General features: G+C 44.0%; 1 protein-coding gene across 1 annotated transcript in view; it reads right to left on the bottom strand.

Annotated features, from left to right (window-relative positions):
• Nucleotides 1–5,223: 5,223 nt before the first annotated feature.
• LOC144768532 (coiled-coil domain-containing protein 17-like) overlaps nt 5,224–27,335 on the bottom strand; it is a 97,809-nt gene continuing 75,697 nt past the window's right edge. Inside the window, exons 7-8 of the mRNA XM_078652285.1 lie at nt 24,306–24,428; nt 5,224–5,995 (exon numbers count right to left, since the gene is read on the bottom strand). Of these exons, the coding sequence (XP_078508411.1) occupies nt 5,970–5,995; nt 24,306–24,428 (149 nt within the window). The 3' untranslated portion in view covers nt 5,224–5,969. The remainder of the gene's footprint in view (nt 5,996–24,305; nt 24,429–27,335) is intronic.

Here is a 27,335-nt window from a genome sequence, read left to right as displayed (position 1 = left end):
GTCCCTTTTCAATTGTCCCAAGCGCTCTATGAATGCCATATTGCAAATCTGAAAGAATCCCATGATCTGCAGCCCAGGCTTTTAATCTTGACAGAATAATGCGGCGGCCAGCCACTTTCACAAGGAAGTCGATAATGAAATTGGGCAATAGCAGGCAGGTGAACAGCAATCTCCCTTTTTGAAGATTTAGGCAACGAAGGACTCTGACCTAGTACTCAGAGTGTAATGGAAGTCTGTACTCTTTCTGTTATATAGTATGTGTGAAGGAGGCTTGCACTGCTAATGCCCATGTTATACCAGTTCTCTGGGTGTAATGGAAGTCTGTTCTGTTTCATTTATATGGTATGTGCGAGGGAAGCTTGCACAGCTGCTGGCTACGTTAGTGTAATGGAAGTTTGTACTGTTTATGTTATATGGTATGTGTGAGGGTAGCTTGCACACCTGCTGCCCATGTTATACCAGTTCTCTGTGTAAAGGAAGCCTTAATTTTTTATCTTAAAAGGTATGTGTGAGGGAGGCTTGCACTGCTCATGCCCATGTTGTACCAGTTCACTGTGTGTAATGGAAGTCTTTACTGTTTCTCTTATACAGTATGTGTGAGGGAAGCTTACAATGCTGATGCCCATGTTATACCAGTTCACTGTGTAATGGAAGTCTGTACTGTCGCTGTCGCTGTACTGAGCTTGTATCGTACATGTTCTGCATCACAAGTGAGGGACGCTTACACTGCTGATGCCCATGTTGTACCAGTACACTATGGAAGTCTGTACTGTCGCTCTTATACGGTATGTGTGAGGGAGGCTTGCCTTGCTGCTGCCTAAGCTGTATCGGGTCATTTTGGAATCAGAGCTTGTATCGGACATGTTCTGCATCACATGTGAGGGAAGCTTGCATTGATGCTGCCTCTGTAGGAATATTATTGTTGTATGTGCACATACATGTTGTCTTTCTGACTCGCCACAGACTTTGCAGAGTATGAAGAATGAAGTTCAAGTCCAAACAAATGTAAAACGAATTCCCTTTATTCATAAACAATATGGTTGACTAATCACTCACATGAATCTTGGATCATCAAATAAAAAAAACACACTAGCAAGAAAAATGCTTTCTGCATCAGAAGTGATACACAGATCAGGTGATTGTCATATTCTTTCTCATCTTTGTGTTGTAAGAAAATTAGAAATAAATTAAACAAATATGATGCCACTGTTGGGCTGAGTGTTTTAAAGATTAGAACAAACAGCAATCATTTCAAAGTTGTAAACACAACGCTAAAGATTGAATAAATTTTGAAAATCTTGAACTTATGGAACTTTATTGAACTTTTTGGAATTCATTGTTGCTTCTTGCACCTTGAACCACAACAGTGTGCCCACCGCAGGGATGTGCTCACACCCCAGTAGCACACTCAACCTCTAACCTTTTTGGACGCACTTGGACAGTTGCGTCACCTGCAGGAGCACCTTTACATTGTACCTTAAATTCAATTACCTTTCTCATTCAAACTTCTTTTGATTCAACCGTTGTGCGCCTTGGCCTAACCCACTAGTAGTCACTGTTCATCTCCTCATCCCCCAGCCACAGCGAATAAGAAATGGCAGTTGCAAGATCAGTCGAAATTGATTGTCATTTGTCTGCACTGCAATCCAATCACAGTGCATCAAAAATCTATTTGAAATGATCGACACGTGAGGACTCTGGGAGCATATTTACAAGGAAATGGCGGATCGCAGCACTACGATTTTGGAGCGCCATGCTCAGCTATTTCCAAAATGGAGAGGTGCGCCGTATTTACAACTATACAGCGCACCCCTGTGTTTTCCGTAGCGCTAAAAATAACTGCCTAGCGCCAACACAGACACCCTTGCGCCATCGTGCAAGGGTGCCTGCATTACACTAAGTGATTGTTTAGTGCAGGAAGGTGTCCCTTACTGCACATAAATAATCCATAATGGACAAAATCCTAACTTCTGTGAATACCAAAAGTAGTAAGTTCATTCTGTGGATGCCAAAAGTAGTAAGTGCATTCTGTGAATACCAAAATAGTAGTAAGTTTAGGATTGAGTCTTAAGTTCATTCTGTGAATTGGGCCCCTAGTGATTTTCCTATAGCCTTATAGCCAGCTGCCCAGTGATATACAGTTTGTTAAAGGCCTTGAACCAGAGCAATAGGCCCGAAACATAGGCAATGGCCTATATAATGAGGGGGAGGGCCTGTCACAACTAGTACTGCCCATGGCAGAAGGGCTATAATAAGGCTATTTCAACATTCCACCCACTGAGGGTAGAATGTTCCAAATTAAAAAGGTAGAGATTGAAAGACAAACATGAAATGTTGGAGCAGTCGAGCAGAATGCTTATACCAGACATTATTAGCCCTCAGCCACTTTACTGATTTCAACTGGGGTGCCAACATGTCCTAATAATAAAGACAAACTGCAGAAGCCTAAGTAACCACTGTTAATTAAATTAACTGGGGGTTAGGGGAGGGAGGGGTCCTAAAGCCAACAGGAATACATTCCCAATATAATTTAGGCTTCCTACTGCCAGATTCATGAAGCCAAAATCAGCTCGCAAAGGGTTGCGAGCGCTATTTTTGCATTTGGGATTCATCATCCCAAATGCAAAAATCGCAATCTTAGAAATCGCTAAATTGCGAAGAATCGCATTTAAGGAATCTTAATTAGAGATTCCTTAAATGCTATTCATGAACCTTTTTAAAATTGCAAATTCGCAATATGGGGCCGCTATTTACCACAAAGTGTAACTTCGTGGTAAATAGCGAAAACTTAGAAAAATGCACTTTAGTGCATTTTTCTAAGTTGTATGTTACACACACACATGTCCTTTGTGTGCGCAACACCAGTGTACATTTGCATTTCAGGGGTGCTACAGGGTGTCTTGAAATCGCTTCCTTATTTGCGATTCGCTAATTGCTAATCGCAAATAAGGGATGACTCCCCATTCATTCCTTATTTGCGATTAGCAATTAGCGAATCGCAAATAAGGAAGCCGTAGAAATCGCAAAAGGAATTGGGATTTCTACATGCATCCCGTTTGGCGAGTCTTTAATAGCGATTCCTTAATGATTGCTATTAAGGACTCGCAAAAGAGGACTTTGATGAATCTGGGGGCTAGTCTTTAGACAGAGGTACATTTTGAGAAGTTTACTTAGGGAATAGGTGAGCCATGGGCATCTATTAGACTTATCATCATCAAACCTCAAAGAACCCTAAGTATCACTGGTATTGGATTTTGAAATCTCATAATACAAGATAAAATAATTAGTCTGAAGAATTAGGACTATTCATTGATTAGATATTCTAGGAAAAAAGTATATTGTATGACAATGTCTGATAATTACTTGCAGGCACAGATTTCTGTAATGCAACACTGTGTTTTAATCTCATAGTCGGCTCTAGTTCAGCACCATCTTCAATATGCTTCCCTGTAATCAGGGGCTGTCTGTCAGAATAATTGTTGACAAAAACATTAATATACTAACATATCATACAGTAACTATCAAGTACCAAAATATCATGAAAGAAATATATAGGATAGTGTAGCTTCACTTTTCTTAACTCCAAATCTCCTTACCATGAAGCTATATAAATTGTCATGCTACATTTATGTGGAGTCATGTATAGTAAACTTGCACTTACCTATGTAAAATTGCCTTCAAGATCTTTTGATACTTGAACCCAGATTTACTAAAAGTAATGCAATGCAGCAACTAATGTTAGGGGCTTACATTAAAACCCCAGGGTGGTTCCATGGGAACGCCAATGGACCACCCAAGGAACTACTCGTGACGCAAAGAGCTGCAAGGCAGAGGATTGGGCAGCTTTGTGTTACCTCGGGCTACAATCCATCCAACGCAAATCAAGATTTGCATTAGATCGTAAATCCCACAACACTTTGCATTGGCTTTGAGTTAAAAAGGTAACACACACCGAAGCAGTGTTTATACATCCAGCCTATGAAGGCTATGATATGTTGGCATATCAGCATTCTGCAGACAATAGTCCGGTAGTATGCCACACCCACGTGGAGTCTTTGATGCATATATCTAAAGGCTGAAAGCAGCTACTATTGCTAGGCTTTTGATAACCCAATTATGGTAGTAAGAGGAAACATCAAAAGGGAATGAAGTATACATGGGTTACAATGCAGAAATAATAATGTACTCTGCCCAGGAATATGTAAATATAGTAGTGATGATTTGGAATCCACTGTCACATTACTTAGATGTAGTGTGTAGGCTTATGATTACTCAGAACTAATTGACTTTATAAGTTGTTTTTGACCTATCTCGTTGGTTCCTAGCTGTGGCATCACATATCCTCAGCAAACTGGTGAAAGGCATCACAACTAAGATCAGACCTTGTAGTATTGCTTGCTCCTGAGTGATTGACTCTTACAACTTCTAATCAGAGCAAAAAGTACTTTGATATCCTCTCGGACAAGTTGAGGCGGTATCGACAAGGGTTATTTAAACCAAGGTGTCATTGAAGAAGAAAGGCACAAAGCGGTCTCTGCCACAATATGTACCGGTATTCATCCCTCCAATTTTGGTTTGAATCTTAAGGCACAAGCAGAACTCTACAATGCCTCCTTATGGGTACAAAACAACACTTATTCTCATATGGCTCTTTACAGAAGTAAATGTGCTAGCTCTTCTACCATTCTTTATTCAAATATCCCTTATAAAGGTAAACGTGGTGTGTTGCCTAGGTATTAAAAGATTTGTTTATCCCTTCATGTCACTGTGCTTGCCATCAAGGGCTTTACTTTGGCATATCACTGCTATAAGGGGATGGTATAATTGGCTGATTGGAAGCAGATTCTAGGGGCCCGATTCACAGAAGTAATCTGAGACGAAAGTCAAATTTTACGGCTTTCGGTATTCACAAAGGGCATTTATGAGTAGTAAAGTTAGACTTTTGGTCTAAGTTTAGACCAAACAGTCTAACTTAGACCAAAAGTTTAACTTTACTACTACTACTAAAGTTAGACTCTTGGTCTAAGTTTAGACCAAAAGTCTAACTTAGACCAAAAATCTAACTTTACTTCTACTAAAGTTAGACTTTTGGTCTAAGTTTAAATCAAAAGTCTAACTTAGACCAAAAGTCTAACTTTACTACTCGTAAATGCCCTTTGTGAATACCGAAAGTCGTAAAATTAGACTTTCGTCTCAGATTATTTCTGTGAATCTGACCCTAGATCTCCCAGAAAGCACTGATTTGTTAAACTAAAGCCCAAGCCGTGGAACAAAGGGCCTACAGTTGCTAAAATTTAGCCTGGACACTCGCCCAATATGAAGCAAAAGAGAAAGTATACTTACTGGCCATTGTGAAGACGCACAAGCACGCGGTTATACTGTGTTGCTTTGCACGAGTATGCGCATAGACTTTAGTAAATGCGGGCCATAGCGTCCCATTAATATGGAGGGACTGGACAATCCGAGTTACTGTCTATGGATCTAGTTTTCACATTGAAAACAACGTTGAGATCCTGAGGAAATGTGATGTCCTTCCTGTGCCTCAGATCCCAGACATACCAGAGGTGGGGTCGTAGAAACCCGCTAACCCAGAGGTTTAAAGATTGGACATTCATAACAGCCTAGGGAGGCAGGAGGCATGAAGGAGGGTTCTCTCAGTCCTCTTATCTGATTATAAAACCAACCCCGTCCTTAAATGTTCAGAAAACTGAGTGTTGAAGGAGGGCCTTAGAGTTATAGAGGAGGGCCCTGGATAGGTCAGGAGGGTCCAGGAGTGATGAAGGAGAGCCTTGGAGTGATGGAGGAAGGCCCTGGAGTGATGGAGGAGAGTCCCGGGGTTGATGAAGGAGGGCGATGAAGAAGGACCCTAGGCTGATGGGCTCTGAGGCGTGGCATGTGGTCTTGGACGCGCATCTGCTCTTCAGGGGGCCTGCAATGCCATCCGCAGCCTCATAATGCTTCTTCAGCCTTCAGATGCGCGGCATAAGCAGGAGCCCTGCAGAAAGATAAAAACCCTTTTACTCTGGGCTCGGAGGCAGAACGAAGGACTAGTGCCTGGGAAATTCCAATACAGACAGCAGCATTTGTTAGTGCAGGGGGCAGTGGTGGGATGATACAAGAGCAGTGCAGCAGGCCTCATAGGCAAACCTCCAGAATACATGCTGGAAGGGAAAAAAGGGATGTGAGATAATGCACCTCTACACAGGACTTGATGTTTACCTAAAGTCAACCCATGTCATTAATGTGTACAAGATGGCGTTTCCGCTGTTTAAAGGCTTTCATATACTTTTCATCAGCTACACGTGGCAGGCAATAGTTTCCCCCATTTGTTTTTCACAGGTCCAGTGAGCCCCATAGTGAGTAAATTCAAACTATCCTCTGCCACCACCTGCACTGCCACCTTAGCCCACCACCATCAACTGAATGTCTGCAGAATAACCTCTTACCTCCCCTTCCTTGCCCCTAACACCTTCATGAACCTACTCTAGCTAACTTCTCTATGCTCTCCATCCACACTACGTCCATTAGTTTCTCCTACTTTAGATCATCTCCTGTGCAAAATCATCAAGACATCATTTGTCCTATCAACGACTTGAGTGTAAGGTCATGACCCATACATTAGAGAAATGTTGGATCTCATAACTACTTTCATAGATCCCTGCAAAATTATCTACAGCAAAGGGCCTAAAAAGAGATTGCAAACTTACAGAGTTCACAAAACCAAGCAGCAAGAATATATCTAATTTTAAAGAAATCAGAACACATCTCTCAACCCTTAAACAATCTCACTAGCTTCTGGTGGCATCAAGAGTAAAACTCAAAGTTTTGACCACCACCTTTAAAGGTTGGGAGGGCCAGGGTTTCTAATCATCAACAACTTTTCACACACAACATTCACAGCTGAAACCTGAGATCTTGGAAAGATCTCTTGATCTCTCTACCAGGTATAAGTGAAAGAAACACGGCGGGCAGTGGATCCCTGTGGTGGCTGCTCAGCTCTGGAACTCACCCTGCCCTGACAATTGACTAATAATGTGTAGCTTGGCCGTGGTCGACTGATTACTAGTCTGTTTCAAGAAGGTCTCCCTCATGCTACAGGTTAATCTGGGACTACTACTTCCACCACCCATTCCTGTCAAGGCAGAGGGGCATATTACCAACAACTAGCGATATTTATCGCTAAATGCGCTTAGCAACCTTTTTTTTATAGCTGCCTATCGCTGGATATTTTAGCGGAGAAAACATGCTATTAGCAACGTTTTTCTCCATTGCGCTAAAATATCCAGCGATAGCGGCGAAATGCGAGAATATCGCTGAGAATACACCGATATTCTCGCATTAGCGACGAAATGCTCTTAGCTATGTTATCCACCTCCCATTGGATAACATGGCTAAGAACTGGTCAGAGCAGGCGTTAGTTTTTGGCGATAGCGGGAATATTTCCATCGCTACGCCAGCCTTGTTAATAGGCGATAGCGACGTTATCGACTGCTTTCAGTCGCTAACGGGTTGGGTACGCCCACTTTGCATGTCATTAGCGATAAATATCGCTGACATGCAAAGCGGGCACCAAACCGCTCGCTATCGCCTTCAAGCTGGCGCTAACTGCTAATAGAATTTTCGCCGCTTAGCGCCCGAAAACGGCCGCTAAACCGGCGAAAATTGCCTATCGCCTCCCTTGATAATATGCCCCAGTGTCCCTAAAACATTGACGCTTTAAGGCGTGGGCAAAGTTGCCAATTGCTCAGGCTCCCCCACCTTCCAAGGAACTCCCGGCAAGGTGAACATTCTCTCTATCTCACTTCTGACAATTTATCTGCTGCAGCTTTTAATGGATAAGGCAATATTGTTTGCCATCATGGCTTGAACTTGCAGAAAATGGCTAATAAAATGCGAAGTTGTTCCAAAAAGGGAACCCCAAAATATTTCTTGCTCTGGGCCCCAACATCTTTAAGATGAGACTGCTCTATAGATCACAAAACTAACGGGTGTTGAAGTCCTCGACTAAATAACTAACGAGGACTCGTCATCTAATAGCCACGTGGCCACCGACTGGAAAAGAAGCCATGGCTAACCAAGGGTACACCTGCAACAGAAAGAAGGTTGTAGGTGAGCTATTGTGTGGTAGGACCACAATATTACAATGTGAGGCCTGAAGGACCAGAGGAGCAGGAATCACTGACAAAAATAAAAAGAGGCCATACAAGAAGCACATTCTTCACTGCCTGCACAAATGGTGCAATGAGGCAGACTGCTGAAAAACAAATGTACAAACATATGCAAAGTGTAAAAACGTAAGTGCTAACTATTATATGTAGAAAAAGAACGCTTTCTTTGGCAACTGGCTCACAAAGTGCCCGTGTTTGCATAGAGAACTACATCTGAGTGCTCCCATCGCTGGGGCAGCTATGCGCATTATGAATTCGCCAAATAAATAAATAAAAATAATGCTGAGGTCCAGCTGTCCACTCAAATGTATCGATGAAAGGCAGACAGAATGAATAAATACTGCATGGGCAGAGGTTTCACCACATTAGTACCCATTTAACCCGCAAATACAACACACTGCAATGGAAAGGGGACCGGGTAACCAGTGTAAAAGGGTGTTCCACTGCGTGCAACATTACACTTGGTGCCCAATTCACAAAGGTAAACTTAGACCTGAAGTCTAGGTATACCTTTGTGAATTGTGTTGTTAGACTTCTGGTCTAAACTATGGGCCCGATTCACAGAACTAACTTAAGACAAACTTAAGACAAAATCCTAAACTTACTACCATTTTGGTATTCACAGAAGGCACTTACTCATTTTGGTATTCACAGAAGACACTTACTCATTTGGGTATTCACAGAAGTTAGGAGTCCTAACTTTAGGACTCCTAAATGCCTTCAGTGAATACCGAAAGTCTTAAAATGAGGATTTTTCTCAATTTAGTAGTAGTAAAGTTAGGACTCCTAACTTTACTACTACTAAATTGAGAAAAACACTCATTTTAAGACTTTCGGTATTCAAAACTGCATCGGAGTCTATAGGTTCAACTAGTAAGGACTAGTGGAACTGCAGCTTCATGTAAGAATTTCAATATGTTTGTATTTGATTTGTGAGGGACACCTAGTACTGACTTGCGGAACTGCACCTGTATGAAATATCACAGCCTTTGCATTTTAACTTGAGAGGGATAACTAGTAAGAACTAGGGCAACTGCAGCTTCATGAGAGGGTTTCAATGCTTTTGCATTTGACTCAAGATTTAACTCTAGTAAGGAGGAACTGCTCCTCTGGGTGGGAATTTTAAAGAATTAGCATTTGACTCGTGAGGAATCTCTAGTAGGACCTGAGGATTTGCAGGTTGAGTGTGTATATACACACACACACACACACACACCATATCAGTGTGCTCATGCATAAACGGTGAGCTCACCAGCTGGTACAAGCGTAGTGGGCCGATTGTCTTCCCCAATTCATTCCAAACCAAAAAATTGCTTTACACTCTGTTAACGGTAGTATCAGTAATCTTTGTTTCAAATGCAAACAATCGCACAGATGCATTTAGGCCACCAAGGTATTTGTCACTATTGTCCCCGTCTCCAAATTCACCTTTCATACATAAGCATACCTACATATATGGTATGTCCTTTAGTAGTGATTTTGGGTGGAAGCTGGTCCCATGTAGAATAGTGTTAGCTGCACTGTCCTTCGTGAACAGTGAGGTCTCTATTTGTCCAAGGTTTTCTGATTATTGTATACGGATATATATGCCTAGACTTGATTATACATTTTACTGTACTTGTATTGAACTAGTCGGTGGTAATTACATGTGTATGTTGAATTATATTAAAAGATGTTTAGTTAAAACCACACATTCTAGATTTGAAGTATTTAATTGTTTTGTATGAACCTGTTTCTATGATAGCTTCACATTGCACTACATATATTACAGAATGCCCCTAGATGGGTAGGGTGGGTATTTAAGTATAAAAGGTGAAATTGAAAACGCACTCATCAACACTGACAAAGACCAGGGTGGTTGAAATGTGTTGGTGGAATTGTTTGGATTTGGAATATAGATTACTGGTACAACAGATCATGGAGTGCAGTGCAATTTGTTGGCTTGAAATATATAATATATACATATAGATATATATGAACCCTTCATCGCATATCATTATCTATTGTCTTGCACGTTGCTCCGGCCTACCACAGCCCATAGCATAAGGTAATGATTATTTTACTAGGACATAAATATAGTGAAAATGTTAAAAACAGCTTTCCAACAATACGGTAGACGGCACTTGACTTAACCAGCAACTTAACCAGCAACTGCTAGTACCTGTATATACAAGGTTGTCTTAAAAAGTGTTCTATAGTAATGGGAACATTTATTGAAAGTTGTGATATTGATTCATCAGTCTATTACAGCATTGGCATATGTTCTTATCTTACTGAAATCAAGACCAATTGATTGAGTAACAAAAGTCTATTATGTACATATTTATGTTGAAGCCACACCCCCACAACTTTGTGAAGAACATTTTAAGCAGTTGCACCTTACGCAAGAGGGACATTTAGTAACAACATGAGTTATTGCAGCCTTGTGACAGACTTGTTAAACAGTTGCGTCTGACTTGAGAGAGACATCTAGTAACATCTAGTACTGGGGGGCTGCAGTCTTGGTAAAGACTTTGCACTGTTTTTTAACCCTAAAGGATATCTATTAATTACTTGAGGTAACTGTAGATATGTGAAAAGCCAGCCCATATGACTTTGCCAATGTTTGTTTTAAATAACTGTTGATCTTTTATAGCACAGTATAAAATATTTTTGTTATAAACCATAAAGTATTAAGCATATGGCATATTATGTGGCAAGTTCATTAGAGTGTGGAAAAGGCTATAGCTGCAGTATCTTATAACACCAGTGGCCTATGCCTAAAACAACCACCTACCAAATATTTGCATCTGCCAGGCAATAAGCACACATAGTGACCCAGAAGACGTGTATGGGATTCTTGTATTGCCCTCTGCCCTCACACATCAAAGTTACAATCTATCAAATCTCACACACCCAGCCAACAGAGATGTAATGCCACACAATCTATGACCTAACATTTCTATTAATCAAATCAAACTCCAGTCTGAGATGGAAATGTCTTAATCATCTGGAAACATCAATGGAGGCTTTCAAAAAGCAATGATCTATACTAATATAATAAAGATAGAGCTCAAACCTTTGAGGCGGGTAATCTCAGGAACCACAGCTCCAATCACAACACCCAATACAGCGTTGGAAAGGGCAGTTGCAGCAGAAGGACATAGGCTATGCACACGCCCACCATATACATTTAAAAGGTAAAAGAACCGTGCCAGCAAAGTAGTCCCTTGTGGGCGTGTCTGCATTGTGCTGTGGGTGGGTGCTGGGGGCGTGACAATCGCTAGGGGCATTCCGTCACAAGTGTTGTTTTTTCTTCCCAGGTTCTATACATTCCTGCTCCCTAATAGTAATTCAGTGGAGGTCCCATTCTCTTAGAACCACCCCAAGCACAGTTATGGGCAAAAATACAACTAAAAGGCCCTGCCCTAGCATCAATTTTAGCATTCATGAAAGGGTTTCAATGTTTTTGAATTGTACTCATCAGGGACATCTTGGGAAGACGAGGTGAACTGCAGCTTGATTTATAATATTTTAAATGCTATTGCATTTGCCTCATCAGGGACATCTATGGACGATGAGGTGAACTGCAGCTTGATGTATAATATTTTAAATGCTATTGCATTTGCCTCATCAGGGACATCTAGGGACGACGAGGTGAACTGCAGCTTGATGTGCAATGTTTTAAATGCTATTGCATTTGCCTCATCAGGGACAACTGGGGACGGCGAGGTGAACTGCAGCTCTTTGTAGAATTATTTAGATACTATAATATTCACTTCCCACTGCTAATCTCGTCCCATAATGCTTTGCATGGGCTTGATCTCAAAATCATCACCTCTCTCACTGCTTGCTGGAAGCTAATTTCACTTTGGTGAAATGACTATATGCATTTTAGCATGTAGAAATACTTGTTATTTTACCTTGAATATATGAGGTTTCTTTTTAATAATTGGAAATCTGACGGAACTAAATATTGCGGATTTATTGTACTAAGTTCGTGCCAATTCTGCCCACCCCTACTTTAAATACCCCTGCACCCCATAATCATAACCCACCTTTACTCTATAAAATACCCCAACACCCTTAAACACTAACCCATCTTAACCCTATAAATATACCCTGTACCCCAAAACCCAAACCTACCCCTGAACCCTAAAAATACCCCTGTACCCCAAATCCCAAACCTAGCCCTGAACCCTATAAATACCCCTGTACCTCAAAGCCCAAAACTACCCCTGAACCCTAAAAATACCCCTGTACCCCAAAACCCAAACCTACCCCATAACCGTAAAATACCCCTGTACCCCAAAACTAGCCCATAACCCTTAAAATACACATGTACCCCAAGACCCAAACCTACCCCTGAACCCTAAAAATACCCCTGTACCCCAAAACCCAAACCTAGCCCAGAACCCTAAAATACCCCTGTATCCCAAAACCCAAACCTAGCCCTGAACCCTAAAAATACCCCTGTACCCCAAAACACAACACTAGCCCTGAACCATTAAAATACCCCTGTACCCCAAAACCCAAACCTACCCCTGAACCCTAAAAATACCCCTATACCCCAAAACCCAAACCTAGCCCTGAACCCTAAGAATACCCCTGTACCCCATAACCCTTAAAATACCCAAACACCCCAAAACATATACCTCAGTACCCCAAAACATATACCCCTATACCCATACTTGCCTTATCCAAACATTAAAAAAAAACATGCTTTTACCATTCATGCATTTACAACGAATTTCGTTGTAAATGTATGCGTGGTAAAAGCATATAAAATGTAATGCCATGCGTTATAATGGCATTCGTAATGAAAGTATGCGGAGTGATGGTATGCGGAAAGAAAGTTGCGGAATAATGGGTGTTTACCCTCCCCGTAAGTACATTGGTGGCACAGCGGCCCACATCTCCAGCAACATACTCATATTGCACAGGTCTCTCTCATTGATGCCCAGCACCGACATACACTTTTAGACACACCTCCCACCACAAGTTCTAGAATTGCGAACTTTAGAGATGGGGAGCTACGTTCGAATCTCGGCATCAGCTCAACATCCTGTGATTCCAGGCAAATCGCTTTGTCTCCCCGTGCCTACCACAAATGAATGTGTTCTTCTGTAATGTAAATTGTGCTCATGCCATGTTGTCGAGTTCACGCTATATAATATTGCAAGGAAAATAAAGTAGGGAAACTCGAGTTCACACACTACTGAACGTGCACTCTTAAGTGCATCAGCAGTGCACTGTGAATCGGAGCGTTTCACAGGCCTGTCACAGATAAGAAATGCTATCAAAACGAAATCCTACGCAACAATATACTACTGGCCGGCAGCAATTTATACCCGGACAACGTTGGGACGGGCTGCTAGTATTTCATAATAATGGCAGCTTGTGCACTATAGAACAACCAAATAACAACAATAACAATACTGATAACCCTAAATCCACAACGATGAATCTTTGTAATAAATATTCTAGCTAATATATATATATAATTTTTTTATATATATATATATATATATATATATATATATATATATATATATATATATATATATATATATATATATATATATATTACCTACTGGCGGTCGCCAGTAGGTATATATAGTTAGGATTTTTTCTCTATGGGTTTTTTGAAAATTCTATGTCTAATAACTTTGGCGTTTGTGGACGGAATTGGCTGAAATTTTCTGGAAAATGGCACATTTTGTTTCTGAGCAGCCCTTGAAAATTTGGGGGGGGTTCGTCAAGGGGGGGCCGAGAAAAAAGGGGGGTCCCAAAACGTGTTTTTAACATTGAGTTTTCCATAGGGCGGTTGGCCTCACTTTTAGCCCGAACGGCTGAATGGATTTGCACGAAACTTGGCAAAATTGTAGGGACTGGTAGCCCGATGTGCCTTTTGTAGGTCTCAATATATGTGCTCCAGTGGATTTTGAGAAATTAACATTTAAAAAAAGATATATATCTGTAACAGCGGACCTGGCAGCGTCCCAGGACGCGTACTTTACGCGCAACGGAGCTTTGTGAAGCGAAGCTGATTGGTTCTCCGGCGTCTGTCAACATTCCAAACAGTCCGTAGCGGCCGCCATCTTGTCTCTCGGTAGGATCGAGAGACAAGAGGAGGCCAAAGCGAAGGGGCAAATGACCATAAGGGGGCATAGTACATTGTCGCTCACCCCCTAGGTTTGATGTGGAGGTTTTAAAAGGGCCCCGCGGGGCAAAAAAAAATTAAAATAATAATAATCGAACAGCTGAATGGATTTGCACGAAACTTGGCAAAATTGTAGGGACTGGTAGCCCGATGTGCCTTTGCTAGATCTCAATATATGTGCTCCAGTGGATTTTGAGAAATTAACGTTCAAAAAAAGATATATATCTGTAACAGCGCACCGCTTCGCGTACTTTTCGCGTTACGGAGCTTTGCGAAGCGAAGCTGATTGGCTCTCCGGTGTCTGTAAACATTCCAAACAGTCCGTAGCGGCCGCCATCTTGTCTCTCGGTAGGATCGAACAGCTGAATGGATTTGCACGAAACTTGGCAAAATTGTAGGGACTGGTAGCCCGATGTGCCTTTGCTAGGTCTCAATATATGTGCTTCAGTGCATTTTGAGAAATTAACGTTCAGAAACAAGATATATATCTGTAAGTTAGCGACGGCTAGTAGAATATAGCGACCATCTTGGGCCCCACTTTGCATGTGAGTGATATTTATCACTAATGACATGCAAAGTGGGCATGCCAAGATGTTAGCGACTGGAAACAGTCGCTAACATCGCTATCTCCTATTATCAACTTTTGGAAATATTCGAGATAAGCGCGAATATCTCCAAAAGCTACCACCTGCCCTGAGCAGTTCTTAGCCATGTTATCCAATGGGAGGTGGATAACATGGCTAAGAGCATTAGCTCGGTAATGCATGAATATCGCTGAGTTTTCAGCGATATTAATGCATTGCGGTCGTTTTTTATCGTATTTCCGATAAACCTTGATATTAGCAAGGTTTATCTGCGATAATTTCTGACGGTAAAAAAATCGTTGCTAAGCATCGTTAGGGATAAATATCGCTTAACTTTGGTAATATGCCCCAACGTCTGTTAACGTTCGATTCGAAGGAAATCAGGAAGTGTTGAAAAACATTGTCTGCGCCATCTTGTCTTTTTTCAAATGCCACACTTTTGTCGTGCACGCAGCCATTTTAGATGCCTTGACCAGACCCACTCTGTGCACGCTGTCGATCCTTAGCATGGCTCCCCACCCTCGCAAGCATCTCCCCCAGGCAGTGGTCACCCCCGCTCTCTGTCTTATGCATGGGTAATAAACCTCCCCCCATCTGCGCTGCTCTTCCCTGAGAATCACACCCTGTGCCCGCCCGACACCTCCCTTTCGCCCTATTCACTACCGCACCCTCTGACACTCCTTTTCCTCTGTGTCCGATTGTCCAGGCTGGTCCTAGGGTATCAGCTAGCCCTGCAGATGTAGTTTATGGCCACAGCTGTAAAGAATCACCCCTCTTCAAAGGAATTATAGTAGATCAAGGCCCACACTCGATGAGATCCGTCACAGCAGAAGCGTTGCTATTATCTGAAAACCATCCTGTATTGTGATTGGGGAGGGGACCGAGCCTGAAGCGGAAGATTCCAGGGATGACTCTTTGTACATCAAAGTTTTTACAATTATGTGTCACATTAAAAATATATAGCACTCCGACAAAGTAGTAAGATTATAAAACTTTAATAATTTATAAATATATACAAGAAAACAAAAATAGTAATAACATATAAACATTTTTAGGGAAAAACAACGAAGTAGCGGTCGGCTGTGCGAATAGTCCCAACGCAGCACAACGTCCAGATTTCCGGCGTGGGGCGTCGCGGGGGGTGGGTCATCAGTAGCAAACTGTTGTGCGAATAGTTCCAAGGCAGCAGAACGCGCTGAAATCTAGATGACACTAAAGTGATGTCTAGTAAGTTGCCACCCAGCAAATAACGGCATGGGGCGTCGCGGGGGGTGGGTCATCAGTAGCAAACTGTTGCGCTAATAGTTCCAAGGCAGCAGAACGATGGCACCAAGGTGATGTCCAGTAAGTTGCCGCACTGGTTTTGGTATCCTACAATGCTGCTCCGAATAACGGCGCGTGGCGCCCCGGGGGAGGCGGTGAACGGGCCTCTCCAGGTGGAGTGTCATCTGTTGTAGTGGGGCGCCCCTTTACCGTTTCAGTTGCCATTCCGTCCGTTTTTGGTCCACTGTGTCAAAAGCCGCAATTCAGCTGAGTTGCGCCCACTCTTGCGGTGCAGCGATAGGCGGCTGTCACAGGACTCTCAAAATGGCGGCAGGCTGTTTCCTTTTTGGGCCTGGTCCACTGAAATGGCCCTGGGACACCTTGGAAATCGGACGCTTGTCTGCTAGGTCTTGGACCCCATTCTCGAAAGCGTCCCCTCCGCCTTGAGAATTCATCAAAAGTTTTGGGGGCTCCGACTCCTGCAGGCTTCTGGTGGGGAGCGGCTGCCATGATTGCTCGCGGAATGACCACGACTGAGCTACGAGATGGTGGTGCTCTCATGCTGACGCCAGCTTCAGTCTGAAACATCCAGAAACAAGGTGGGGCTTTCATCGTTTGGGAAAAAAAAAAAGTTTTCATCCAATGAAAAGTGTTGTTTTTAGGTCACATGATCAAGCCTTCCATCATTAGGAAACCAAAAGTAAAATGAACCAATGAAAAGTTTTATAAACAAGTCACATGACCTGTTATGCGGCATAGGGTGTAAAATGCGGAGAAAATACGTTGGCACGTGAGGCGGCGTCAGTAGCGGACCGATGTGCGAATAGGCCGAAGGCAACACAACGCGCCAAGATCCGGATGGCACCGAGGTGGTGTCCAGCAAGTTGCAGCACTGGTGTGGCCATCCTACAATGCTGTAAGTCGGCGTGGGGCGCCCCGTTGGCACGTGAGGCGGCGTCAGTAGCGGACCGATGTGCGAATAGGCCGAAGGCAACACAACGCGCCAAGATCCGGATGGCACCGAGGTGGTGTCCAGCAAGTTGCAGCACTGGTGTGGCCATCCTACAATGCTGAAAGTCGGCGTGGGGCGCCCCGTTGGCACGTGAGGCGGCGTCAGTAGCGGACCGATGTGCGAATAGGCCAAAGGCAACACAACGCGCCAAGATCCGGATGGCACCGAGGTGGTGTCCAGCAAGTTGCAGCACTGGTGTGGCCATCCTACAATGCTGAAAGTCGGCGTGGGGCGCCCCGTTGGCACGTGAGGCGGCGTCAGTAGCGGACCGATGTGCGAATAGGCCGAAGGCAACACAATGCGCCAAGATCCGGATGGCACCGAGGTGGTGTCCAGCAAGTTGCAGCACTGGTGTGGCCATCCTACAATGCTGAAAGTCGGCGTGGGGCGCCCCGTTGGCCTGTGAGTTTGCGTCAGTAGCGGACCGATGTGCGAATAGGCCGAAGGCAGCACAACGCGCCAAGATCCGGATGGCACCGAGGTGGTGTCTAGTAAGTTGCCGCACTGGTGTGGCCATCCAACAATGCTGAAAGTCGGCGTGGGGCGCCCCGTTGGCCTGTGAGTTTGCGTCAGTAGCGGACCGATGTGCGAATAGGCCGAAGGCAGCACAACGCGCCAAGATCCTGATGGCACAGAGGTGGTGTCTAGTAAGTTGCCGCACTGGTGTGGCCATCCAACAATGCTGAAAGTCGGCGTGGGGCGCCCCGTTGGCCTGTGAGTTTGCGTCAGTAGCGGACCGATGTGCGAATAGGCCGAAGGCAGCACAACGCGCCAAGATCGGGATGGCACCGAGGTGGTGTCTAGTAAGTTGCCGCACTGGTGTGGCCATCCTACAATGCTGAAAGTCGGCGTGGGGCGCCCCGTTGGACTGTGAGATGGTGTCAGTAGCGGATCGATGTGTGAATGGGGCCGAAGGCAGCGCAACAATATTTTCGGAATAGAAGACACCACTAGGCGCTGAGATTCCAAGATCCGGATGGCACCAAGGTGGTGTGTAGCAAGTTGCCGCACTGGTGTGGCCATCCTACAATGCTGAAAGTCGGCGTGGGGCGCCCCGTTGGCCTGTGAGTTTGCGTCAGTAGCGGACCGATGTGCGAATAGGCCGAAGGCAGCACAACGCGCCAAGATCCGGATGGCACCGAGGTGGTGTCTAGTAAGTTGTCGCACTTCTGTGGCCATCCTACAATGTTGAAAGTCGGCGTGGGGCGCCCCGTTGGCCTGTGAGATGGCGTCAGTAGCGGACCGATGTGCGAATGGGGCCAAAGGCAGCGCAACAATATTTTCTGATTTGAAGACACCACAAGGCGCTGAGATGCCAAGATCCGGATGGCACCGAGGTGGTGTCTAGCAAGTTGTGGCACTGGTGTGGCCATCGTACAATGGTAAAAGTCGGCGTGGGGCGCCCTGTTGGCCTGTGAGATGGTGTCAGTAGCGGACTGATGTGTGAATGGGGCCAAAGGCAGCGCAACAATATTTTCTACAATATTTTCGGAGTAGAAGACACCACAAGGCGCTGAGATGCCAAGATCCGGATGGCACCGAGGTGATGTCTAAGTTGCGGACCGATGTGCGAATGGGGCCAAAGGTAGCGTAACAAGATTTTCTGTATGGAAGATACCACTAGGCGTTGAGATGCCAAGATTCGGATGGCACCGAGGTGATGTCTAGCAAGTTGTGCCACTGGTGTGGCCATCGTACAATGGTAAAAGTCGGCGTGGGGCGCCCTATTGGCCTGTGAGATGGTGTCAGTAGCGGACTGATGTGCGAATGGGGCCAAAGGCAGCGCAACAATATTTTCTGACTGACACCACAAGGCGCTGAGATGCCAAGATCCGGATGGCACCGAGGTGATGTCTAAGTTGCGGACTGATGTGCGAATGGGGCCAAAGGCAGCGTAACAATATTTTCTGTATGGAAGATACCACTAGGCGTTGAGATGCCAAGATTCGGATGGCACCGAGGTGATGTCTAGCAAGTTGGTGTGGTCATCCTACAATGCTGAAACTCGGCGTGGGTCACCCCATTAGCCTGTGAGATGGCGTCAGTAGCGGACCGATGTGCGAATAGGCCGAAGGCAGCACAACGCGCCAAGATCCGGATGTCACCGTGGTGGTTTCATAGTTGAGAGGCTCTTCATCTGCAGTGGGGCGCCGAGATCCGGATGGCACCGAGGTGATGTCTAGCAAGTTGCTGTACTGGTGTGGTCATCCTACAATGCTGAAATGTAGTGGGGCGCCCATTTACCGTTTCAGTTGCCATTCAGCTGAGTTTCGGCTGCTCTTGATGCTACAGCGACAGGCGGCTGCAAGAGGACTCTCAAAATGGCGGCCTGTTCTTTGGATTTGGGCCTGGTCCACTAAAATGGCCCTGGGACACCTTAGAACTTGGACGCTCGATTTTTTTTTCCTTTCCTGTACATGCAAAAAAAGGTAAATGCCCGGTACGTTACACGCTTCATCTGCCACGATGAACTCTCCAGAGGAACCGAAAAAAAATATAGTTGTGGTAACTATACCATGCATCGTCATATGGAGAGGTGGCACCAATTAATTATAGTGCTGCATAAAAGAGAGATTTGGAGGAGAACCCCTGACCTGCTAGTACATTCATCAAAGAAGTGGCACTGAGAGCTTCAGAGGCAAGGGAAACGGTCCCAAATATTTAGAAGAACTTTGGAAAGATTAAAATGACATGTTTAGATTGTGGTAAATTAATTTCATGTGGACAGATGAGTGTTACTCTAATAAATACAGCATATGAACATCATCATAGTCGATGGTTGGTAGAGACATTTTGACTATATCCTGGACCTGCCCGTCCTCGCCCAAAATGGCGCCGGAATAAATGGGACTCGTAACTCCTTGTTGTGTACTGGTTGCAGAACCTTGAAATCACGAGATACGTATGCAGTTTTGAAGCACATGGCGGGCGGGGACGAGAATTGATTGAATATTTCGACATCCCTATTGATATTAAGTTCTGATGTGTTATTGATTACTGTACTGTTGAAAGTTCGAATTAACGTCACCCATGGTACTTGCCCGCAAATGTATATCTAGATAATTTTATTGTAACTGGCCCTGTCGTATTTTAATTATAAAATGTACGTCCACCGATTCCGTAACTGTTAGACACCTTAGTTCTTGCAACCTAATGGCCCGCCCGTTACGTTCCTCTACAGTGTAAATGTCTATTCATCATATACGATTACAGTTTGCTCCGTGGCAGGCCCACGTGGTTATAGGCTCGTATTTGTATAATGAAATTTTCACAATAAAGGTTTTTAAAAGAAAACATGGTAGTAGTATATACATTGGTAAAGTTTTTAATAATAGTCACTGTTTTAGAATCATTAAAAGGCAAGTGAAATAAAGCAGACCAATTACATGAAGGGTAAAAGGTATAATACGAAGGAACGCAGTAAAGATAAATGGTCAAGGGCTGTTGTGTTTTCTATTCCTGCAACATAAAGTGATCGATAAGAATCTCATATTCAGGCGTATCGGCGACTAAGACAGCAGGTCGACCCTCTTTTGCTCAACGGCTCCGTCATGGGACGAAGAAACGCTCTTTTTCTCGAAAAAAGAATATATTTTACTTGCAGGACAGTTGTAAAATTTCCGGGAAAGTACATTAGCCTGGAACATTATAACATATATTTAAGAAAAAATAATGTTCGGAAGTAATTAAAAGCGTAATTTTTAGGTGATATGACCAAGGCTTTCATCATTAGAATAAGAAAAGTAAAATGAACCAATGAAAAGTTTTATTAACAAGTCACATGACTTGTTATGCTTACGTTACGCGCTGCGCGCCCCGGATGACTTCCGGATGCGCTAACGCGGCGCGTCATATGACGCATTACGCGACAACGCAGGTCCAGAATATAGTCAAAATGTCTCCACCAACCAGCGGTCGAAACACAACCCCTTTCAGCAGGCTAAATAGTTCTGTTAAATGACAACAGAAGGGACAGGCAACAAGAACCATCAGTCAAAGAGGGGAGGGCTAGTTCTTCTCTACCGGGTTACATTGGGGCGCTACCGGAACTGATCGAATTGGTAGTCTACAGTGTTTCTGGATGTTTCAGACTGAAGCTGGGGTTAGCATGAGAGCAGCACCATTTCGTAGCTCCGTCGTGGCCATTCCGCAACCAATCATGGCAGCCGCTCTTTATCGTTATTTTGGGCGGGGTGGGTGGCGGAGCCGAGCTGTTTTGCAGCCATCATTGTGTGGAGTTCAGTTCATCTCACTAGTTTTGTATTTGTCATGAGGGGTTGTTCCTAATGTTTCTATTTTAGCGAGGTCAAAAAGAGATCCCATTAGTGGCCTACTGATTTTGCTCGATTCCTTTTCTTTTTTTTTACACGATTTTTCGTTATCTGCAAAGACTAAACAGAGTATTGCGACTCTGTGTTTGTTTGTAAATAGAGAATGAACCAAAGAGAACTAATTCTAAAATAGTAAATACTTGGATAACAATCAATCAAATGGAGAGAGAAGCAGGCACGACGGATTACAACGGGGGCAAAGGCCTGCGTTAACTACCTTTCACTATCTGCAAAGAGAGAGTACTCCTAATAGAAATGAGGGGGGGGGGGGCACCATTCAAAGCAGATCAGTGTGCATAAACACGAAAAGGTTTTCACTTACCACGTACTTGACATTCGACAGCTTATGATATTTGCTATTAAAAAACCATTGAAATTCACTGAAAAAACCATAGGTTATAGACCATATATAGTTAGGAATTAGCATTTACAAAACCTTGAAAATTCACTGAAAAAACCATAGGTTATAGACCATATATAGTTAGGAATTAGCATTTAAAAAACCTTATTTTACTCACACAAAACCATTGAAATTCCATATATAGTTAGTTGCACTAACTATATATCGCGCACCCGCAATCCACTGCTGATCATGTCACATATTACATCATTCATGACATGGTCAGTGACATCACTGATGACATCACTGATGACATCTCAAATGACATCACTGATGACATCACTGATGACATCTCATTTGACATCATTCTTGTGCTAATACGATAAACCTCTTCAGACTCTAATATAACCTTAGATACACTCAGTGTATACAGACACTCACACACTGCCACTCAAACATGGAGTTACTCACACACCCAGTCAGTCATGCAAAGAAACAATCTCACCTCCATTTCTTCAACTATACAGTTAAACACACCTTACTTATTGAAACATATACTAACACATATTTACTCTCTTATACAATCCCTGATACAAGTTCACAATGATCGATACAACCACTCACTCATTCAGTGGCTCTCATGCACAGTTATTTATATATGCCAACTCTCACATGTACTGTGTTTAACATATGTACTTACTATGACATGTAGCATTGAGATATCCATTCACTCATCAATACACTCATGCACACAGTCAACTGCCCATGTAGCTGTTTCCACATGCAGTCTTGAACTCATACACCTAGTGAATAAACTGCTCACACATCTATGCATAGAGTCACACACCTTCCAGCCACCCCCACACAAACTCAATCTGCCATAGAAATACTTGGGCAACCAATTAATAACACATATAGCCTCTCGTATAGCTAATGATCAACACATGCAGCAGTTTACAGAACAACAGACATAATGATGCACAAATTAAGACAGTTTAGTCACTAACCCATGCACTCAGTGAGACACATTTAATCACTCACTCATACATTCAGTCATGCACCTACTAAATCCTTCGTCCAGACACTTATACATCTACTCATTCTTCAATATGTAAAACATATTTAAACTTCACAGAAACACACAGTCACTGGATGACGTCATCAGTGATCTCATCAGTGATGTCATTTGAGATGTCATCAGTGATGTCATCAGTGATGTCACTGACCATGTCATGAATGATGTAATATGTGACATGATCAGCAGTGGATTGCGGGTGCGCGATATATAGTTAGTGCAACTAACTATATATGGAATTTCAATGGTTTTGTGTGAGTAAAATAAGGTTTTTTAAATGCTAATTCCTAACTATATATGGTCTATAACCTATGGTTTTTTCAGTGAATATATATATATATATATATATATGTGCATTGAATATTGTTTGTATTTTTTAAAGGGTTCCCACCAGCATTTAAATGTGCCACCCTCAGGCCTTAGAGAGCCACATTTAATCCTTGACCAACCACAGCAGCCTATTACACCTCGCAAAAGAGAAGACTTGTATTACAGATCCCTCAGCTTAGAAATACTGCCCAGTGCCTGCCACATACAAAATGAAGGAGCTGGTAATTGTAGTGTGCCATTAATACAGAATAGTGCTGGTAGGTAGGATGGAAAAAGACCTTAAGAGGAATACCCTTGGATACACCGCCCACAGAGGCGAGTACTGGATCACAAACAGGGCCGGACTGGGACCCCAAAGCAACCCTGGCAACTTTGCAGGAACAGCCCCCCGGGGAGAGGAGGGGCGCTAGTGTGAAGCACTGCAACTTTTGTAACTGGGGACGATATTGCAGAACCGCTGCAAAACCAGACCACTGTAACAAAACTGGCACCCACCACTGCAAAACTGGCCCCCAATCTTCGAGTCTCCCAGGGAAACAGCCGATGCCCGCTGCGGCCAGTCCGGCCCTTTTCGCAAATAAAAACTAGGCTGCAGGATGCGGGCCTGGACTTGTGCGAGGCTCTCTGTGACCCAAAAAGAGCAACACTGGGAGAATGCAGACCATGCTTCACATTTACTGATCCCACCTACATTTGTGTTATATTTTGTTATTTGTTTCTCTCTATACTTCCAGTGCCTGTATATTTCCGTGGATCTACTAACACCATTTTTTAAATTTTTATGTCTAACCCACTCCCACTTGTTTTAAGAGACTTCATCGGATGGACGGAAAGTGCAGCCTTTAGCTTTATTGTAAATGGCCCTTTGTGTGCCTCAAACCAAGCCTCATTAGTTGTATCTCAGGTCATGCTCACACCCCATTATACTGCCACTTTTTAAACATCAGTGCTTCAGGATATCTCCTCCTTGTAGACAACAGGACATAAAATGTATTTGGGTCAAGTTAAAAGCCAAATGTTGTCCAATATGGGATGTCGTAAGAGCTCTGTCAGCACCTACCATCGTCGGCCTTCCTCTTATCGCGTTGAAACTTCATCTTGAAGATCTCATCCTCCAGTCTCTGGTTTTCCATCTCCACTGAAAGAAGCTCTGAGTCCAGAGCCCGCGGGGCTGGGTCCGGCCCTGTGTCCAAAAGAATCTCAGTTAGATGGGTTAGGTTGGCACAGGTAGGTACCTTTGCCCAAATAGGGGCCCTTGCTTCTAGTCAGGGTAAGGGGGATACACTCCTAAATAACCCCTGCACACCCCCTTGATAGCTTGGCACGAGCAGACAGGCTTATCTCAGGGGCAGTGTGTAAAGCATTTGTGAACACATACAGTAATACAGTGAAAACACTACAAATGGACACCACACCGGTTTAGAAAAATAAATAATATTTATCTAGACCAAAACAAGACCAAACGACAAAAATCCACAATACATGTATCAAGATATCCTCAAAATTAGGTTATTCACAAAAATAAAGCTTGAAGCAACAAATAACTCCACCGGTGGAAATCCCACAGTACGGCGCTGACCGCGAGGTGCGCAGCATCAGGCCTGGAGTCAAGCAGACCCACAAAGAACAGTACCGTGGAATTGATGAAACAAAGACTGTTCATGACGTCGGGGAGGTGCGGTTTGGTAGGCACGCTCGGCATCGGTTCCCTATGACCCCAGGGAAGGTGCAGCCTCTGTTCCTTACTGCAGCGCAGGGGAGGCGAGATGACTGTTTCTTACTGGGTCAGTGAGGTGACGTCGCGATGGCGCCGAATCCACTGTTCCTTACAATGGCGCGATGTCCATGGATTCGGGGATCAACCACATCAAGAATCAGCTCCACAATGATGAAGTCGGCTTTGGAGTCCATACAGCAGCATGCGTCGGGCCTATGTCGCAAGTCGTAGCAGCGCACACGGCTTCGGTGCAGGTTGCGGCGTCGCTCACTGGCATCGTGTTGCAATTTCCTTCTGTAGCAGCTGAAACAGCAGTTCCAAATGCAGGGAGACAGAAGGGGTGAAGTCTTTGTATTCCTGAGACTTCAGAACAGGGGGCAAGCCCAATTTCAAGCCTTTGGAGATCTTTTCTTCAAGCAAGTGACAAAGCAAAACAGCAAAGTCCTTTTTCTCCTTTCCTTGACAGTAAGCAGCCACTTCAGGCCAACCCCAGACAGCAAACAGCACAGGGGCAGTATTCCTCCTCAGCTTCTCCTTGGCAAAGGTTTCCTCTTGATTTCCCAGAAGTGATCTAAAAGTCTGAGGTCTGGGCCCCTCTTTTTATCCACAAAAATCCTTTGTTTTCTGAAGGCAGAGAGTGTCTGTACCCAGCCAAAACCAGTTCTGGTCTCACTGGTGGAGCTTCCTGGCAGGAGGTGAAGACGGCATTGTTGAAGTAAAGTTGAAGGCAGACCAGGCCCATTCAGGTGAAAAGGAAATCTCCTCCCCCTACTCTAAATGCAGCCCAGGCCTATTCAGCCCAGCCCTGACTCATCAGACTTCTGGCGCCACGGCCCTTCTCCAGCCCCATCATCCAAAAGCCTGACATGCAATACATAAACCTAGCAGAAGGACACTGGATGGGTAGGCAAGAAAATACATACTTTCTAAAAGTGGTATTTTCAAACACATAATGTAAAAATCACCCTCACTAAAAGATGCACTTTAACATTCTGAGCTCAGGAATACTAAACTTTTCTTTTCTATCTTGTTCCCAGGGGTCAGTTATGTTTATAAGATGTTATAAACAAACTACCCATTCTGTCCTATGGGAACAGACAGCCTTGAAGTAGTGAAACACGAAATTGGCAGTGTTTCACAATCAGGAAATGCCACACACATCAGGGCATGTCCTACCTTTCATATACATGCACCATGCCCCCAGGGGTACATTGGGCCTACCCTAGGGGTGACTAAAATGCAGAAAAGGGAAGGTTTGGGGACTGGCAAATGTGTGCACTTGCCAAGTCGACATGGCTGTCTCAGACTGCACACAGGCTTTGCAATGGCAGGCCTGAGCCACATTTTACAAGCTGCTTCCATGGCTGGCACAATCAGTGCTGCAAGCCCACCAGCAGCATTTGATTTACAGGCCCTGTGCACACACGGTGCACTGTACTAGGGTCTGAAAAGTAAATCAAATAACCAATCATGGAATCACTAATCCATAACAACAATTTAAACAGGAAACACTTGCACTTTGGCACTGAACAGCAGAGGCAAAGTACCCAAAGCATCTAGACCAGCAAAAACACAGGAGGCAACGGCAAAAAATGGAAGGGAGACCCACGCCAGTGGTGCCAAATCTAACAGGTTAACACACAAGTATAGAAAGTCCAGGAAGAGAAGACCAGTTACATTTCATTAGTTCAAAAACACAATTATATGAAGTGATGAGTAGACCATCCAACAGATATAGAGATATCCAACAGACCAGATCAAACTTAGAAACATGCAAGTTGCCAAAAGCACATCAAGCAAAGCAATCACAGCAGAACACCAAGGACTAGCTTTGGTGGTCCTGTTATAAAAAACGTGGGCACCTAGGGCCCGATTCACAGAATGAACTTAAGACTCAATCCTAAACTTATCACTATTTTGGTATTCACAGAATGCACTTACTACTTTTGGCATTCATAGAATGAACTTACTACTTTTGGTATTCAAAGAAGTTAGGATTTTGTCTTAAGGTTTGTCTTAAGACAGACTTAAGATAGACTTAAGACAGACTTAAGACAGACTTAAGGGGGAGGAGCCAAGCTCGCGAGCGTGATGGTCGCCTTTTAGCTCGGCTCCGTCAGCCCTCCGGCCTGATCGTATATCCTGTATTGTATCCTGTCCGGAGACGACACATTATCGAAGAATTGGGGACATAATACCTCGCTTGTACTCACCGTTTGGCCCGGAGGCTTCGACGTGCAGCGATTCCGAAGTTGTGCCCCCCGCAAGACCGGTGCCTCAGTGAAACCTAGACCGGGACCTAGCCTGTGAGATCCGACGACTGTCGGCCCCGGTCGAGCGAGTGAACCAATGGTGAGAGCCGTTGTGCGAACA

This window comes from Lissotriton helveticus, chromosome 1_1 (genome assembly GCF_964261635.1).
Source record: "Lissotriton helveticus chromosome 1_1, aLisHel1.1, whole genome shotgun sequence".
NCBI lineage: Eukaryota > Metazoa > Chordata > Amphibia > Caudata > Salamandridae > Lissotriton > Lissotriton helveticus.
The sequence above is the reverse complement of the archived record's forward strand: the minus strand, read 5'-3'. Positions and strand labels throughout refer to the sequence as shown.